Source organism: Trichomonas vaginalis, chromosome III (assembly GCF_026262505.1).
Source record: "Trichomonas vaginalis G3 chromosome III, whole genome shotgun sequence".
Lineage (NCBI taxonomy): Eukaryota > Parabasalia > Trichomonadida > Trichomonadidae > Trichomonas > Trichomonas vaginalis.
The window spans coordinates 16,067,393-16,084,695 of NC_067205.1; the positions used below are offsets into that span (position 1 = coordinate 16,067,393).

Consider the following 17,303-nt stretch of genomic DNA (forward strand, 5'->3'; position numbering starts at 1 on the left):
CATGGAGAAATGTCTATACTTGTCGTCATATGACATTTCATCTACCTCACCACCTTGTGGTTGATTTAAGTCTCTTAAGATTTTTATACAACTGTCAATGACACCAAGAGCAGAATGGTTTTGGTCGACAATGAAATATTGGTTTACATTTTTTGAACGCAGATAGTTTTTAATATCGTCTGATTTGAAAGAACTTTCACAGTCAGATGTCAGTTTTGTTGGATGGTATTTGTCAACAAATATTGTCAAAGCAGTTTTCACATCTAAAATATTTTTGGACTGTAATGGTATGGCTTCACAGTATCTTGTGTTTTGACCAACAAATATTAGCCAGTATGGTGGTCCATCTTCTCTATACCTCGGAATGTTTTCCAAGATATCCATAAACCAAGCATTTGGTGTTGAACTAAAGATTTTTACCATGAGTGCTTTCTTTGTTGCTTTAGAAACATACGGGTCCTTGTTTGGATTCGTCATTTTTATCCTATAAGAAATGGGTTTATTTGGTGCGTTAGCAGGAGTTGCATCTAGATTTTTACCCGCAGTGGGAACAATAGCCAGAGGTGCATTTGGAATTGGAAGGAAGATTTTGAGTACATTAGGTATACTGAAAGAGAAAGCACAACCTATTATACAAACTGTACAGAAAGGTTGGGAGGTAGCACGAGATGCAGCAAATCTTATTCCAAATCCTGAAACAAGAGGAAAAGTTCAAGGATGGATGGACAATGTAGGAAGACAAGCAGGAAACTACTATAACAAAGCAAATGACTACTATAACCAAGCAGGGCACTATATGGACCAAGGTGAAAGATTCTTTAACAGAGGATATAACCATGCACAACAGTGGGTAAACAACAACCAACCGCAACCGCCTCAAACGTGGGGAATGTAAATTTTTTTACTGAGATGAAATGAACAATACAGCATTGAGACAAATGGGCTCAAGATGGATTTGTCGGCTTCCAGCAGTTACACAACCACGTGTTTGTCAAGTTCTTCCTATACCTCAAGAAGTTTTAGACCGACTTAAAAAACCTAAACAACCAGTTGAAAACAAACCAAACTAAAATTTTTTTACTGAGATGAAATGACCGAAGAAGTTGAAACGGTAGATTTGACACCACAAACAAAAAGTTCAGAACCATTGTCAAAACCTGTCAAAGAACTTACAGATGAAGAAAAAAATTCAATAATAGAAAGTGCCAGGTCTGGAAATACAAACCCTAACTACAAAGTCACTTTTCATAGAAATGGAACGGCTAGTATCTCAAAAAAGAAACAGACTCTCACAAATAAAATATTGAAGTCTGAAGGAGCTTTCGAGACAACAGATGGAAAAGTTTACTTCACTGACCAACAGTTCATTATAGAACATCTCATTGACTTAGAGTCGAAATATTCTAAACTTTACAACAAACACAAAAAGTTGAAAGGAAAACAAAAACAAATGGCATATGATATTTATGAAGATGTTGACGACACAACTGTTCCTGTAGGTGAGGTAAAGTCAGGTGAACCGAAAAGTGACGAAAAACCGATAGAAGAAGAAAAACCAAAAACTGAAGATAAACCAAAACCAAAGTTTAGTTTCCAAACTAAACCAAGTCAACCTTCATTAGCTGGTATGGGTTGGCGTCAAAGACTTATGGCAGCAGGCGGTTATGTAAAGTAAAGAAAAAAACATTTTTTTATTTTTATAAAAATGCCCCCGCATAGAATGGATAGAAAATCTGCTAGAATAAAAGCAGAGTTGCAAAGATATGGTTGGAGAGTTTCGAAGAATTTTAAATATAGGAAGGGAAGACCCATAAAAGTCTATGACAAACTGGCTGGTCTTCGCTACGAAATGGACCTAGAAACAGCACGTGCAAATTATCCAAACAGACTAGAGAGGTTAGAAGAAGAACGTCTTATGAACATGCCTTTCGATGTTAGTGAACCTCAAGTTGAAGGACACGACGGCTTTGCCAGATTCTACTGGAAACATGACGAACAATTGCATCCTTTGAGAAGGAAAAAAGGAAAAGGTGAAGATGCACATGCTCCCATGGAAAGAACAAGATATGCATATGAAAAGTACCGTGAAGTTAGAAGTCAAATTACATCTGGTCGAACCTTTACAGTAAACTTTGACGAAGGAAAGAACAAAGAAGGCTTCATGGGAGTACTTGCTGCCATACAAGACGGAAATAAGAAAGGATACAATCTCAGACTAACCGTAACAGATTTAGATGGTCACATTTACTATGCGCATGGCAATGAACAAACAGCCGCACAACTTCTTGACGCTTTCAAGACTACAAAGAGAGAACAAATGGTTGACTCCGACTCAGACATTTTGAATGCGATTGAAGGGATTGCAAGCGTGAAGTTCGAATGGTACCAACCCAACCCTCAAGCAGTCAGACAACATGCTGGGTATTTCCCGTTCATAAACAAGTCTGACATTAACTTAACCAGGTATGGAATTTACAATTCAATTGAAACAATTGTCAATGAACCTTGTATTCTTACATGTCTCAGGAACTCTGGTCTTGTTTCAGAAGAGAAAATGAAGTATCTTGAGTCATGTGTGAAGACAAGGTACATGCTCAGAGGTCAATTGGCTAAAATTGCACCGTTGGCAAATGTGAATATCCGAGTCAACATTCCGACTGAGAAAGGTTCTTCACATGACGACTATGTTGTTGACAAAGACTTACCATGGTTGAAGATTGTAATTGTCCACAACCACTTCATGTTGAACGAAAGTCTTACAAACCCATTGTTCGGAAAAGGCAAGTGCAACATTGTCAGAGCTGTTAACATTCTTTTCGAGAAAGGTTTGTTGGAACCAATTCCAGATGACAAGCTGACAGAAAGTTTTGTACCAAAAGACGAAACAAACTTTTCACTGTTAGCAAGACCAAAAGTTGTTCCAGACAAAGTTCTAGTACAAAAGAAGTACACAGTTCCAAAAGGAGTTGGATTGTTCGGATACCAACCTGAACCAGAAGAACTTCCAATGAGGTTGCAAGAACTTCAAGATGCTATAAACAAACTCCCATTGAGACATCCAATTGACGTCAAATTGTATTGGAGAGCATCTGAGTTAGGTCAGAAGGTTTTATATGAAACAGGTTGCTTCGACGATGTTTATGAGATAACAGGAGAAGTTTCTCAGAAGATAAGAGACTCGCTTGAATTTCCAAAAACTGGTCCGATTGGATGCGATAAGTTCGACTCAGATGAAAAAATATACTATGTCGACCTTAACGCCGCATACATGAGGTTCGTCCAATATATCCCGACTGGAATTCCAAACGAAGATGGTGAGTTCCCAGGAAGGAACTATACAGTTGGAAAAGTCATACAACAACTGTATGATATTAGGAAAGCTTCAAACCCCAAACTTGCAATGACATTAAAATTGCTTATGAATTCGACATGGGGGTATTCCATTAAAAAACCTCAAGAGATGAAGAGTAAACATTATGAGAAGGTCGACAACTTTGTTGAAAGGTTTTCTCCTTTTGTTTTGAAATACGAATTTACCGAAGGTGAAAGTGGCTTAGTAACCACATTAAAACCTATTGTCGAACATTGGTCTTACCCTCAGTTCGCAAAAGCAGTCCTTGACGAGTACAACAAATTCTTCTCCGAAGTCAAATCCAAAGTCAAGGTTTACTATGAGAACATCGACGCACTCATGACGAACGAAGAAGGCTATAACAAACTCATTGAAATGGGAATGGTCGGTGAAAAGATGGGTCAATTCAAATTGGACAAAATTTTCACCGAAGTTCATGTCCTCTCCAAGCGTAAGTACTGGGGTGTTAAAGAAGACGGCACAGAAATAAAACATTGCATGAAATAAAAAATTTTTATATTCCTTCCTAGCTAATTTCCGTTTAATTTCATGGTCGCCCTCGGAGTCTTTGAATCGGACAGGTCGAGTTACACCATTCTTGGTCTCAAACTCATATATAACCTGTTTGTCTGTATTTTCGTCGACTATGGCACGAGACACGAACATTGACCAAACGGACAAAAAGTGTCATTTCGGATGGTCCCGCAGCCAATCGCATTCGAGCACTTCGAAGAAGCCTTACGTTCCAAGGGAGAGGGTGTCTGGTGCAAGGCAGAGGTCATGAGACTCTACGAGCAGTACATCCTCAATGCCTGGGAGGACAAATCGTCCTTGGATTGGCAATTCTACCAACTCCTCTGGGACGACCTCCTACGCAACTGGGATGACGAAAGAGTTCAATTCAGAGGTCAGGAACTAATTTTGCAAATGACCATTAATTTAAGCCGCTTACGCAACTAAAAACTTAAATTTACTTGGGGTTTCCCCCTAAAATAAAATTTTTTTACTCTTAGAACCACTCGAGGTTCTCCTTACGGTTGTTGAGCTTGTCACCGTCAATGTGTCTGACCTTCGTCTTCTTGTTTGGATTTGGAACCCATTGCATACCGACAAGCCTTCCCATGGAAATTGTACCGTAATTTCGAAGGGTAAGGGTCAAGTGTCCCAAGTTGTTGAGGACTGGGGTAAGAACCTTGCCTGTCGCCTTGTTGCGGATTTTGTATGGGTAGGGTTGGGAAATTTCGTAAGCGTCATCGGCAACAAGGGTTGCCCAAACTTCCTCTTCTTCGTGTTTCTCTTCTTCCTCTTCTTCCTCTTCTTCCTCTTCTTTGATAATACCTTCTTCAATTTGGTACTCACGAAGTACGGTGTTGCATGTTCTGTCCTTTCCGAGTACCTTCCAGATGGCGTCTATCTCTTCGAAGAAACGGTAGATGAGTCTGGCAAGGTCTCGGTTCTCTCTCGCGTAAATGCGCAAGGTTTCCGCTAAATCGTTCAGGACTTTCTCATTGGAAGCTTGGTTCATGAGGAACTCACCTTTAAGTCCCTTCATCTCTTCCATAAGACTACTTTGGAGAGTCTTAACGGTGTTTGTCAGATGAGCTTTCAAATGCATAATTTGAATTTGAACTGGGCGCTTGTCTGGCAACCTTGAAAGGACATCTGCTATTGTGTTCGGCTTCGGTGCTTGTTCGGACATCGAAAAAATGAAGTGGTTTGAGAATGACGGTTTTACTTCAAAAAGCTTGTTATGACGGTTAAGTCATACAACAAGTTTAAAATAATATCTTGTTCTTCTTCTGAACGTTTGTTGTCTCTTCCGATAAAAGTTTCGAACATGAGAACCAAAAAACGTTTTTTGAGATTGCGGAAGAGTTCAGGCAAACGTTCATATTCTGGATATGTTGGGAGCAGTTCGAAACATCTGAGCTGACTTTCGGACAAAATTGGGACAATGTCAGAAAATTCATCTTTGGTCGGACTGCTTGAAGGTAAGTCCCTTACATGTAAGTAGCTCTGGTAAAGTCTTCTCATTTCTGCTAACTTTTGGAGTATAGCTTCGTAGTTTAGAAGTTTTAATTTTAATTGTCTTATTCCACTCTTTACTTCTAAACGGTAAGTATCCATGAGGTCAAGAGTAGCTTTGGTAGCTTTAAGTGGAGCTATCTGTTCCTTGACTTGTGCAATTTTGGTTGCAATTGTGGTTTGAGCTCCTTCAAGTTCGCCGTCTATGTCGTTCTCAACGTCTTCAAGCATGGCTTGAAACTCTTCATCGGTCCATTGAGATTGGTGTGGAACGAATTTAACTTGCTTCATTCAAAAAATGAAAAAAATGTTTTTACTCAAAGCGTGCCATGTATATGGCTATAAGAAACTTACCAGAAGGCTTCTTCTTCACATGAGACTCTGGTAACTTGAGTGTTGGTGTTGGAGTTCTTGGGGGAGGTGGCTCTGAAATTTCAAATCTCTCTCGAGCGCAACAACAGATGTCAGAATAACATTCCCCACTGTCCTTCTTGCCACCATAAACTGTGTATTGACCAAACTTGCATTTACAGGAAGACCGGTCAATACAAGGTTCACAGTTGAAATAGTTGTACACAAACCTGTTGAGTACGAGTGTGAGTAAAAACATAAAAAAAGTGAAGTGAAAATGAGATGTTTACTGAACTGGTTGGATGTCGCCTTCACAGGTTATGTAGAACGGCTGACCCGAGAAGTGAAGGAGACCCTTGAGAATTTGGTTCATTCTTGGGAAAGGGTTCTCTCTGTTTGGAAGTTGTATCCAAGGACGCTTGGCAAAGAACTTGAGAAGAGCTTCCTTCTTTGCTTGCTTTATGTCGTCGTAGGCTGTCCCGTCTGGTATTTGAATTGGAATTCCAGTCGAAGTCTCGAGATTCAAGGCAGCCCTTCCCGTTATCCAACAGTTAACAAGCTTGCCTTTTACATTCTGCCTGAGGAAGTCTTTAACAAGCTCGTTAATTTCAATTAGGTAAATTGCCTCGTCGGTAGGTTCGACCTCGACCATTGCTACTGTCAGTAAAAGTACTGCTACTGTCAGAAAAAGTACTGCTACTGTCAGTAAAAGTACTGCTACTGTCTGTCAGTAAAAGTACTGCTACTGTCAGTAAAAGTACTGCTAGTTGCAGTAAAAAGGAAAATTTGAGAGGGTTTTCGACGATAAAGTACTGCTACTGTCAGAAAAAGTACTGCTACTGTCAGTAAAAGTACTGCTACTGTCAGAAAAAGTACTGCTACTGTCAGTAAAAGTACTGCTACTGTCAGAAAAAGTACTGCTACTGTCAGTAAAAGTACTGCTACTGTCAGTAGCAGTACTGCTAGTAGCAGAGATTTTTATCGTTGTGGTCCGACGGTTAAGCCACAAACGAATGTCCGACGTCCCACCAACCGAGCCCATTCCCAAGCCAGAGGAACCTAAAGAACCACAACAGTCTCCTCAGCAACCTCAGTTCCAGCAAGTACCTCCGATTTACTACCAATTTCCACCTCAAGGTTACTACCCACCACAAGGCTTCCCGAACTACCCTCCTCAGCCTATGCCTTACTTCCCCAACCCTTGGATGTTCCAGCAAGCTCCACCCCAGCAATTCCAATCTCAATCTCAATCGAAGAGAGACCAAGACTTCGAAGAAGGTCTGAACCGTTTACGCAAAGATTATGCCACAGCCCCTATGGAAGACGACAGGCTTTCAGTCTCTTCCCTCAAATCGACCGATTCGACTCGTACCACAGATTCGGTTCGTGACCGTGAAGACTACCTCAAGCAGTCTGAGAGACTCTTCATCCTACAATCATTTACAGTTGGAGCTCTCAAGAACATGCGCAATTACGAAGGTCAGACACCAGCTGGAGACCGCAAAACAGACGTACTCGCAAGAGCAGTCCAACTGGTCAAGACAAAGACTGAGATAGTCGACTTCATTCTTGCAGCTTGCCCATACAAGTAAAAAAATAAACAATTACGAGTTAAACTTTTTATTCTTTCTTTTCTGAGTTGTTTAGAGCTGGTTTCTCTTGTAGGAGCCTTTCGTACTCTTCCATGGTCATGTAATTGCGAATTTGGTACGCAATTCCAGGTTCGTTGTTTTTGAACCTTACGTATGTAACGCTTCCATCTTCCTCAGGGAAGTAAGCTGCTAACATCTGACCAAGTTTTCTCGGTGACTCGGAGCTCATTAAAAATGTCACTTTTTAAACGTTAAGTTTTTAGTCTTATTTTACCCTTTGTTTACCCTTTGTTTACCCTTTGTTTGTCAAGGTAGTATTGGAGTGCAATTTCTCCAAATTCTCTGTGTCGGAGTTCTTCAGCATTTTCCAAGGTGTACCTGGAGAACTCAAAGAAGTTGTCAAGAAGATACTGCCATGCTGCTCTTCTGAGTTCGTCGGTATTTTGGAAGTGTTGCACCTTCGAGTCTTCGGACATGAAAAAAATGACACTTTTTCTATTAAACCGTTTTGGCATTTCTCATGAGTGAGTATAGTTCTGCCGAACCATTGGAAGAGAAGAAGTACTCTTGCTGGCAAAAGACAAAAATAGTTGCCTTAGTTGTCATTGCAATTGTACTCGTAATTGAATTCATTGTACTTCTCTTCACGTACATAAAACTCAAGGACGGCATATGCTTTAAGAAGCTACCATCTTACTAAGACTAAACACTTAGATTTTTCAAGCTTGACTTTTTACAATTTGAATTTTACACCCAAAAATATATTTTAGGGTAGATGGTTAGATCTAACCTGTTTTCTAACCTCTTTTCTACCCTCTTGAATTTGTCATGAGTTTTACAGAATTCGGCAAAAATATATTTTAGGGTAGAAGGTTAGATCTAACCTGTTTTCTAACCTCTTTTCTACCCTCTTGAATTTGTCATGAGTTTTCCCGAAATAAAAAATAAAGTTGGTTTTTTTAAAAAAATATTTTTTTATTTTTATTGTAAGAACATGTTAGCAACAACAGCACCAAACTCGTTAGTCATGAACCCAACTTCAATGTTAGTAGAGATGAAAAGCTTCATTCCTTCTTCATATACTTTCGAAAAGAAATCCAGAAGATAAAGCAGAACTTCTCCAAGGAGATTTAATTGCACTGCAAAAGATGAAACAGATGAAGAATATCTTTATGAAATGCAGGATATTATTGACCATCTACCTAAACTTCCTGAAATCCAACAACAAAAGCTTACTATTCCAGAATTCGATGAAATAGAAGTCAAAGCAACTGACTCAGTAGAAATAAAGAAGTTCATACGAAAGGTTAACTATGAGTTTCTTGGATTTCATTGCAACCACAAAGTCATGGACAAAGATTGCGATATGGTATATAAGAACATCTCTGACATATACAAATCTGGGGAGTTTAAGACCTACGACAACTTTGTTTCGTTAGTTGCTGAATGTGTATGGCAGATAAGAGATAAAGATAGAAGAGGTAAGATATGGAATGAACAGATAAAACCCGCAACTTTTGAGTTAAAGAGAGCAATTGACGCCTTAGTCATACTAGCAGGTAAGGTTTCAGAATATAACGCAAAAATGAACCCACAATGTTCTAAATGTAAAGCAGCAATGAGGAAATATAACTACTCCGTCAAAGAGATAGAACGTATGCGAAACGACTATGCTGACTTAAAGAAAGAAGCAGAAAAGCCAGCAGAAGATAAAATGGACATGTTGACATTTCTAAACAAAAACTATCCAACAGCTGACGATTTCCTTCTTTCAGATGTCAAGAAGAAATATAAAGAAACTTTCGGCATTGTGAAAACATTCGATATCCTTCGTGAAGAAATCGAAGCCACAAAATTGTTTAGAATTTCACGAATTCACAATGTTTACCATGTAAAACGCTTATAAAATAACTGGGGTAGAAAAGAGGTTAGAAAACAGGTTAGATCTAACCATCTACCCTAAAATATATTTTTATTGAATTCTGAGTAAAATTCTGAGTAAAATATATTTTAGGGCTTGTGTCAAACCGTTGAGTTTTCACAAAATTTAAAAAATAACGTTTACCATGTAAAACGCTTATAAAATAACTGGGGTAGAAAAGAGGTTAGAAAAGAGGTTAGATCTAACCATCTACCCTAAAATATATTTTTGCTGAAAAATGACCAAATTTCATGAAATTTCTCTAGACCGACTTTTACAGGGGTAGCCAAAACTCTATGAAAATCGTGAAAAATAACAGAGTATTTTGACAACTTCAAACAAGTAGAGTAGATGAACTCTTTATTTTTCAAGCTTGACTTTTTACAATTTGAACTTTGTTCGCGTAGATGTGAATTCTGAAAGAAGTATGAGGGTCTTGTATGACTTTGTACTTCTCCCAGAGTTCATGTCTGTCAAACTTACCTGCCATGGACTCTTTCATAAGTTCCATGAAATCGTCTTCGGACAATCCGGGAAAAGTATGATATCAGTAAGTATTCTTTTAACATCCTTACTTAAACTCTTGGCTGTCTGTACACAAATGACAACTGAGATGTTAAAGTGTCTGAGCTTCTTAAGAATTCGACACATGTCTTGTTCTCTGTTCTTTAACAAAGGATGAGAAGCAAAGTCATCTAAGATAAGAAGACATCTGTGAGGGTAAGTCTTCCAATCGTAAGATTGCAATTTCTTCGAAATGTATTCTATCTCTTTCTGTTTGTTTCGGAAGTGTTTCTTCTCTAATATTCTCTGCATTTCCTCATTTGGGTCTTTAAACTTCGAGTTTATATACTCATTTATAGCATTGTACTTCAAAACTCTTCTTTGGTACTTCTTTATCCAATCTAACAACTCAGAGTCTTTTATACATACTAACTTAGACTTTTTTATAATATCTTTGAACGAATTGACGGTTTGGTCAAATTGACCAGAAGTACTACAAATGACTACTAACTCATAGAATGGGTTCTTCTCATCTAGTTCTTGTTGTTGTGCAGCCATTTTAAGATAAGTGAAAGTCTTACCCGACCCAGGGGTGCGATTAGAGACTGTTATACCATTCTGAGCAAATAAGAACTTGTCATGTATGGGTTTTATCTGAGCATTTTCCAACTTCCTCTTGTTCTTGTTTAAAACATTCTCAAATTTCTTGTCAATGTCAGCAAACTTTTTTTCTAACATATTTTTAGAAAAATTAAAAATTTTTATCTTTTTGAAAATGTCTAGCGATTTCGCTATCTATATTCGAGACAAGCTTTTCGACAGCAAAACATCTGTCGACCATAAAATCTTACATAGTGTAAACAAGAAAGGTGAATTTGTTCTAAAGTTCTGTTTCTGGGAATATGACAAGAACCATAAAACATTAGCAGAGCAGTCTTAAAATTTGTCAATGACAGACTTGTTGACAGAGATGACGCCGATTGGAAAGATGAAGTCCAACAAAAGTTCTTAGAATGCAAAGAAGACACATGCGCTGTTCTTGAAGATGAAATAGAAAACAGAATAGATGAGCTATTAAAGGACAAAGAACTTTTACATAAATATGGTTCGAGAAATTTGACATAACTCCACCAGAGAAGAAGAAGAAGAAGAAAAGAGAGAAAAAAAGAAGAAGAAAGAAAGAAAGTAGAAGAAGAGAAGAAAGAACCTGAACCAGTTCCAGAGAAAAAGAAATTTGACATGTAAAAATAAAATTTTATTTTTAGAACATTTCTGGGTCAATGTCAATGTTCTCTTCCTCTTTAGGAGCAAACACTGGCTTAGACTCTAAAATCTTTTTACCCAATTTACCTTGAACTTCACAACTTTAGACTCATAATATTCATAGTCGTCTGCTTTCTTTGGTTCATAAGGTATAACAAGTTTGTATGCTTTGCCTTCTTTAAGGTTTGAAAACCTTCTGTCAAAACTTTCTTTGACTGCTAACAAACCTTCTATGTCTAAGTCTTCAAATTTCGCACCATTTTTAGTCACAATAGCAAACTTAACTGGTTCGATGTTCCAAACTTTGCTGAATGAAGACTTTTCAAAATGGTAGAAGTAAACATTCAAATAAGCGAATGGGTCTAGTTCTTCTTTGTCCTGACATGTACTTGTTGACTGAATATATTTCGTCATCTTTTCTATCGGATAAAAAAATATTTTTTTTTAAAATTTACTCAGAAAAATTTTTCTTTGTATATACGCCGTTCTGAACATCTAAAAGACTTTTGACATTTGCCAAGAATGTTCGTTTAGAAGCTGCCATATAACCATACTCTTGACAATACTGTTTATACGAATCGTACAATGACCTTTCATCTAAACACTCAAAGTTAGTCTCATCTATAAACAGTTCATATACACTCTTGTTTGCTTCTAACAATGTTTGTCTTTCTTCGGTATGTGGAATTTGTCTTGGATTGAACTTTGAAATATCTAATGTCATGAAATATGAGAACAAGTGGTTGTAAAAGTTAGGTGTCAAAGTTTCTGCTAAGTCGTCAAAATATTCTGTATCTTGCATATGAGAATCTGACGTTCTGACAACTACATATCTTCTGTCAGAACTTTCTAACTTCATCGGAACAACATTGTTTGAAACCATGATGAAATTTGCAACATTTTCACAAACTCTTTGGTCTTTATATTTTCTTTCAACAACTCCAACTTTGTCTGTTATAAGACTCTTCAAAGCATCTGAGTTTAAAACCTTTGTTGTATCTATACTTTGAAGTTCGTTACATACTATAAGTTTCATATTCTCTATTGAAGAGTTAAATTTACCGCAGATGTTTTCTAAGTTTGTCATATTAGGGTTCGAATAGCCCTCTAACAGTTTGCACAAATATCTGTAAAGAAAGTGTTCTTACCAGTTCCTTGTTTTCCAATTATAATGAGAGCAGTTTCATTTTTAGCACTTGGATGTTGTAAGATGTTTGCAAACCAACATAAGATATACTCATAGACTCTTTCGTTTCCATTGCATATAATTTCTTTGACATGGTCTAACCAAGCTTCTATAACATTTTCTTTCCATTCTACTTGTTCGTATTTATATCCAGTGAAGATAGAATAGAAGTTTGGAGATGGTGTATAGAACTTTATACCACGAACTGAAAAATCTTCTAACTTTGACAATAAGATATCCCAAGCATCTAACATCTTCATACCAACTTGTACGACTTTTATTTTCTTAAGTTTCTGTCTACATTCTTGTTCTGAACTATGGTTGCTCTTGGTTTGTTAAAGACAACATCCCATTCTTTCATGACATAACATTCTGGGGCAGAGTCAATAAATGACTAAACGTTTCAAATTCTCGACTGCTTTGTTATAGTCTCTAAATGGACACATATTTCTGAACGCTTGGAAGTCATAAAAATCTGAAACGTCTATTCTGTACATTTTTATAAAAATAAAAAAAATAATTTTTTTTATTCTTGACTTTGTTGTTTGCCATTTGTTGCATTTGTTGTTCTTGAGCTATTTGTTGTTGAAGTTGTTCTTGTAGTACAATACTTTCACCAGTTGCATCTTCCAATTCGAAACTTTCTGCCGTCATTGACAAATACATAGGACATAAAAGTTTTACAGGAACAAAGTTTGCGTCAACTAAGGTTAAGTTTATGTTTGCTAAAGTGTTTGAGTTTACTAAAGCTGAAAACTCTGCATTCGAATGAACAATAGGCAAACCAGCAGAGAAAGTGTTGTTTATACGCATGAGTATCTTTTGGTCATAGTAGTTTCTGTCGACATTCGAATAGCACTTTGAACCTAAGTTTGAAACAATATATAAAATAGGTGTACTTAAAGTCAATGGAACAGACAAACCTTGTATGACACCTTTTCCTGTTATAGGAAACTGTTGGTAGTAAAAACCAGATATAAGTTTTGTATTATAGCTCATATCGTTTATAGTAAACTCAGTCGGACATCCAAACATAATGAAACCTGCTCTAGTTGCAGCACATGTTACATCCGTCCTTAAAGTATTAAATAAGTCAACAAAACCTGTTGGTGGTATATCTGAGTAAGTATCTTCAAAGAAGTATTTTTTACCATTCACAACAAAAAGTCTTCTGGTGTCAAAAGAGCAAAACAGGCTTTAGTCGTCATCGTGTTTAAGGTCAGTTTACAATATCGTCCTTGAGGACTTTGTAAGTTTGTTGTTATAGAATTATATGACTCAGGGTTTTTAGTCGTAATAGTATAAACCACTCTCTTCTTCGTGTTTACTCTTCTTACCTCTTCTTCCTCTTCTTCCTCTTCTTTATAATACCTTCTTCGAATTTGGTAACTCACGAAGTACGTGTTGCCATGTATAATAGTCCTCCGAGTACCTTCAGATGGCGTCTATCTCTTCGAAGAAACGTAGATGAGTCTGGCAAGGTTTCTCGTTCTCTCTCGCGTAAATGCGCAACGGTTTCCGCAAATCGTTCAGGACTTTCTCATTGGAAGCTGGTTCATGAGGAAACTCACCTTTAAGTCCCTCATCCTCTTCACCATAAGACTACTTTGGAGAGTCTTAACGGTGTTTGTCAATGAGCTTTCAAATGCATAATTTGGAAATCTTGAACTGGGCGCTTGTCTGGCAACTTGAAAGGACATCTGCTATTGTGGTTCGGCTTCGGTGCTTGTTTCGGGACATCGAAAAAACTGAAGTGGTTTGAGAATGACGGTTTTCTTCAAAAAAGCTTGTTATGACGGTTAACGTCATCAACAAGTTTCAAATAATAATCTTGTTTCTTCCTTCTGAACGTTGTTGTCCTCTTCCGATAAAAGTTTCGAACATGAGACAAAAAACGTTTTTTGGATTGCGGAGAGTTCAGGCAAACCAAGTTCATATTCTGGATATGTTGGAGAGTTCAGAAACATCTGAGCTGATTTCGACACAAATGGGACTGTCAGAAAATTACATCTTTGGTCGGACTGCTTGAAGGTAAAGTCCCTTACATGTAAGCTAGCTCTGGTAAAGTCTTCTCATTTATGCTAACTTTGGAGTATAGCTTCGTAGTTTAGAAGTTTTAAATTTTAAATTGTCTATTACACTCTTTACTTCTAACGTAAGCTATCCATCGAGGCACAGAGTTAGCTTTGGTAGCTTTAAGTGGAGCTAATCTCGTTTTCCTTGACTTTGCAATTTTGGTTGCAATTGTGGGTTTTTGAGCTCTTCAAGTTCGCCGTCTATGGTCGTTCTCAACGTCTTCAAAGCATGGCTTGAAACTCTATCGCCAAATTGAGATTGGTGTGAGAACGAATTTAACTTGCTTTCATTCAGAAAAATGAAAAAAAAAATGTTTTTTACTCCAAGACGCGTGCATGGTTACTGGCTATAGTAAGAAACTTACACAGACAGCGCTCTTCTTCACAATGAGACTCTGGTAAAACTTGAGTGTTGGTGTTCGGAGTTCTTCGGGAGGCTGGCTCTGAAATTCAATCTATCTCGAGGCGCAACAAACAGAATGTCAGAATAAAAATTCCCCACTGTCCTTCTTGCCAACCATAAACTGTGTATTGACCCAAACTTGCATTACAGGAAGACGCGGTCAATACAAGGTTCCAGTTGAAATAGTTTACACAAACCTGTTGAGTACGAGTGTGAGTAAAAACATAAAAAAGTGAAGTGAAAAATGAGATGTTTACTGAACTGGTTGGATGTCGCCTTCAGAGGTTATGTAGAACGGCTGCCCGAGAAGTGAAGGAGACCTTGAGAATTGTGGTTCGTCATTCTTGGGAAGTTCTCTTCTGTTTGGAAGTTGTATCCAAAGGACGCTTGCAAAAGAACTTGAGAAATTCTTCTTTGCTTGCTTTATGTCGCGTAGGCTGTCCCTCTGGTATTGAATGGGAATCCAGGTTCGAAGTCCTTCGAGATTCAAGGGCAGCCTTCCCGTTATCCAACAGTTTAACAAGCTTGCCCCTTTTTACATTCTGCCTGAGGAAGTCTTTAACAAGCTCGTTAATCTTCAATTGGTAATTGCCTCGTCGGTAGGTTCGACCTGACCATTGTACTTGTCAGCATAAAAGTACTGCTATGTCAGAAAAAGTACTAGCTCACTGTCAGTAAAAGTACTGCTCCTGTCAGTAAAAGTACTGCTACTGTCAGTAAAAGTACTGCTAGTTGCAGTAAAAAGGAAAATTTGAGGGGTTTTCGAACGAAAGTATGCTACTAGTAGAAAAAGTACTGCTACTGTCATAAAAGTACTCTACTGTCAGAAAAAGTACTGCTACTGTCAGTAAAAGTACTGCTACTACGTCAGAAAAAGTACTGCTACTGTCAGTAAAAGTATCTGCTACTGTCAGTAGCGTACTGCTAGTAGCAGAGATTTTTATCGTTGTGGTCCGACGGTTAACCACAAACCGAATGTCCGATGGGGGGGGGCGTCCCAACCACCGAGCCCACTTCCCAAGCCAGAGGAACCTAAAAACCACAAACAGTCCTCCTCACAACCTCAGTTCAGAAGTACCTCCGTTTATAACCTACTACAATTTCCACTCAAGGTTATACCCACCACAAGCTCACGATACCCTCCTCAGCCTATGCCTTACTTCCCCAACCTTGGTGTTCGCAGCAAGCTCCACCCAGCAATTCCAATCTCAATCTCAATCGAAGAGAAGACCAAAGACTTCGAAGAAGGTCGAACAGGTTTACGGCAAAGATTATGCACAGCCCCTATGGAGACAGACAGCGCTTTATCCCTTCCCGCTCAAATCGACGATTCGACTCGTACACGAGATTCGCACTTGTGAGCCCCGTGAAGACTCACCTCCAAAGCAGCTCTGAGCAGATTCTCTTCATCTAGCAATCATCTTACAGTTGCGAGCTATCAAGAACACTGCGCAACTTACGAAGTCAGACACCTGGAACCCGACACACAGACGTCACTCACGCTAGCCACAGATCACTAGTCAAGAACAAAGACTCCGCAACGCATCGTACCGACCTATCATTCTTGCAGCCTTGCTCGACAAGTAAAAGAATAACCAATTACGACAAAAGTTAAAACTTTTAATTGCTTTCTTCTTTCTCTGTAGTTAGATTATAGAGCTGGTTTCTCTTGTAGGGGAGCCTTTCGTCAACAAACTTCCATGGTCATCGTAATCCTGCGAAATTTTGGATACGCAATTCAGGTTCGTTGTTTTGGAACTTAGCGTATGTAACGCTTCCATCTTCCTCAGGGAAGTAGCTGCTAACAATCTGAAACCAAGTTTTCTCGGTGACTCGGAGCTACATTTAAAAATGTCACTTTTTAAACGTTAGTTTTTAGTCTTATTTTACCCTTTGTTTTACCCTTTGTTTACCCTTTGTTTGTCAAGTAGTATGGAGTGCAATTTTCTCCAAATTCTCTGTGTCGCAGACGCATTTTTTCCAAGGTGTACCTAGGAGAACTCAAAAGAAGTTTAACAGATCAACCCTGCCATGCATGCATCCTTACTAGTCTCGTACCGCGCCTAAATTTTGGAAGTGTTGCCCATCGAGTCTTCTACGGACATCGAAAAAATGACAACTTTTTCATATGTTACGTTTGCAATTCTCATGAAGTGAGTACTCGTTCTGGCCGAACCATTCGGAAGAGGAGAAACTCTTGCTGGCAATAAAGACAAAAACTGAGATTGCATTAGTTGTCATTGGCAAATTGTACTCGTAACATTGAAATTCATTTGTACTTCTCTTCACGTACATAAAACTCAAGAAGGACGGCCTATGCTTTAAAGAAGCTAACATCTTAAACTAAAAGACAAACACTTAGATTTTTCAAGCTGACTTTTTTACAATTTAATTTTACACCAAATATATTTTAGGGTAGAGAGCGTTAGATCTAACCTGTTTTCTAAACCTCTTTCTACCCTCTTGAATTTGTCATGAAATGAGTTTTAATACAGAATTTTTCGGGCAAAAAATATGTTAGGAGTAGAACAGGTTACCGATCTAACCTGTTTCTAACCTCTTTCTAACAAACCTTTGGCATATTGTTCATAGTTTTCCACGAAAATAAAAAATAATAGTTGGTTTTTTTTA

The 17,303-nt window shown here is 38.1% G+C and overlaps 9 protein-coding genes and 2 pseudogenes across 11 annotated transcripts, besides 1 other annotated feature; 6 read left to right on the forward strand and 5 right to left on the reverse strand.

Annotated features, from left to right (window-relative positions):
* Positions 1–13,241: part of a mobile genetic element that runs on past the window's edge.
* TVAGG3_0710950 (uncharacterized protein) lies at positions 494–895 on the forward strand (the record flags this gene model as incomplete). The annotated part of the gene is made up of 1 exon (XM_051243768.1): positions 494–895. One exon carries the CDS (start codon positions 494–496, stop codon positions 893–895), a length of 402 nt encoding a protein of 133 aa, XP_051090355.1.
* Positions 915–1,070, forward strand: TVAGG3_0710960 (uncharacterized protein; the record flags this gene model as incomplete). Its single annotated transcript, XM_051243769.1, has 1 exon — positions 915–1,070. The coding sequence occupies one exon, from the start codon at positions 915–917 to the stop codon at positions 1,068–1,070; it is 156 nt and encodes a 51-aa protein (XP_051090356.1).
* On the forward strand, positions 1,706–2,663 carry TVAGG3_0710970 (uncharacterized protein; the record flags this gene model as incomplete). Its single annotated transcript, XM_051243770.1, has 1 exon — positions 1,706–2,663. A coding segment is annotated over one exon (958 nt), but the record flags the coding sequence as incomplete, so codon positions are not given.
* On the forward strand, positions 4,049–4,312 carry TVAGG3_0710980 (uncharacterized protein; the record flags this gene model as incomplete). Its single annotated transcript, XM_051243771.1, has 1 exon — positions 4,049–4,312. One exon carries the CDS (start codon positions 4,049–4,051, stop codon positions 4,310–4,312), a length of 264 nt encoding a protein of 87 aa, XP_051090358.1.
* Positions 4,362–4,631, reverse strand: TVAGG3_0710990 (MazG nucleotide pyrophosphohydrolase domain-containing protein; the record flags this gene model as incomplete). Its single annotated transcript, XM_051243772.1, has 1 exon — positions 4,362–4,631. A coding segment is annotated over one exon (270 nt), but the record flags the coding sequence as incomplete, so codon positions are not given.
* Positions 5,084–5,668, reverse strand: TVAGG3_0711000 (uncharacterized protein; the record flags this gene model as incomplete). The annotated part of the gene is made up of 1 exon (XM_051243773.1): positions 5,084–5,668. One exon carries the CDS (start codon positions 5,666–5,668, stop codon positions 5,084–5,086), a length of 585 nt encoding a protein of 194 aa, XP_051090360.1.
* On the reverse strand, positions 5,691–5,987 carry TVAGG3_0711010 (uncharacterized protein; the record flags this gene model as incomplete). The annotated part of the gene is made up of 1 exon (XM_051243774.1): positions 5,691–5,987. One exon carries the CDS (start codon positions 5,985–5,987, stop codon positions 5,691–5,693), a length of 297 nt encoding a protein of 98 aa, XP_051090361.1.
* Positions 6,742–7,320, forward strand: TVAGG3_0711020 (uncharacterized protein; the record flags this gene model as incomplete). Its single annotated transcript, XM_051243775.1, has 1 exon — positions 6,742–7,320. One exon carries the CDS (start codon positions 6,742–6,744, stop codon positions 7,318–7,320), a length of 579 nt encoding a protein of 192 aa, XP_051090362.1.
* Positions 7,349–7,549, reverse strand: TVAGG3_0711030 (uncharacterized protein; the record flags this gene model as incomplete). The annotated part of the gene is made up of 1 exon (XM_051243776.1): positions 7,349–7,549. One exon carries the CDS (start codon positions 7,547–7,549, stop codon positions 7,349–7,351), a length of 201 nt encoding a protein of 66 aa, XP_051090363.1.
* TVAGG3_0711040 lies at positions 8,315–9,226 on the forward strand (annotated as a pseudogene). The gene has a single exon. A coding segment is annotated over exon 1 (912 nt).
* On the reverse strand, positions 9,609–10,303 carry TVAGG3_0711050 (annotated as a pseudogene). The gene has a single exon. A coding segment is annotated over exon 1 (695 nt).
* Positions 13,242–17,303: the final 4,062 nt, after the last annotated feature.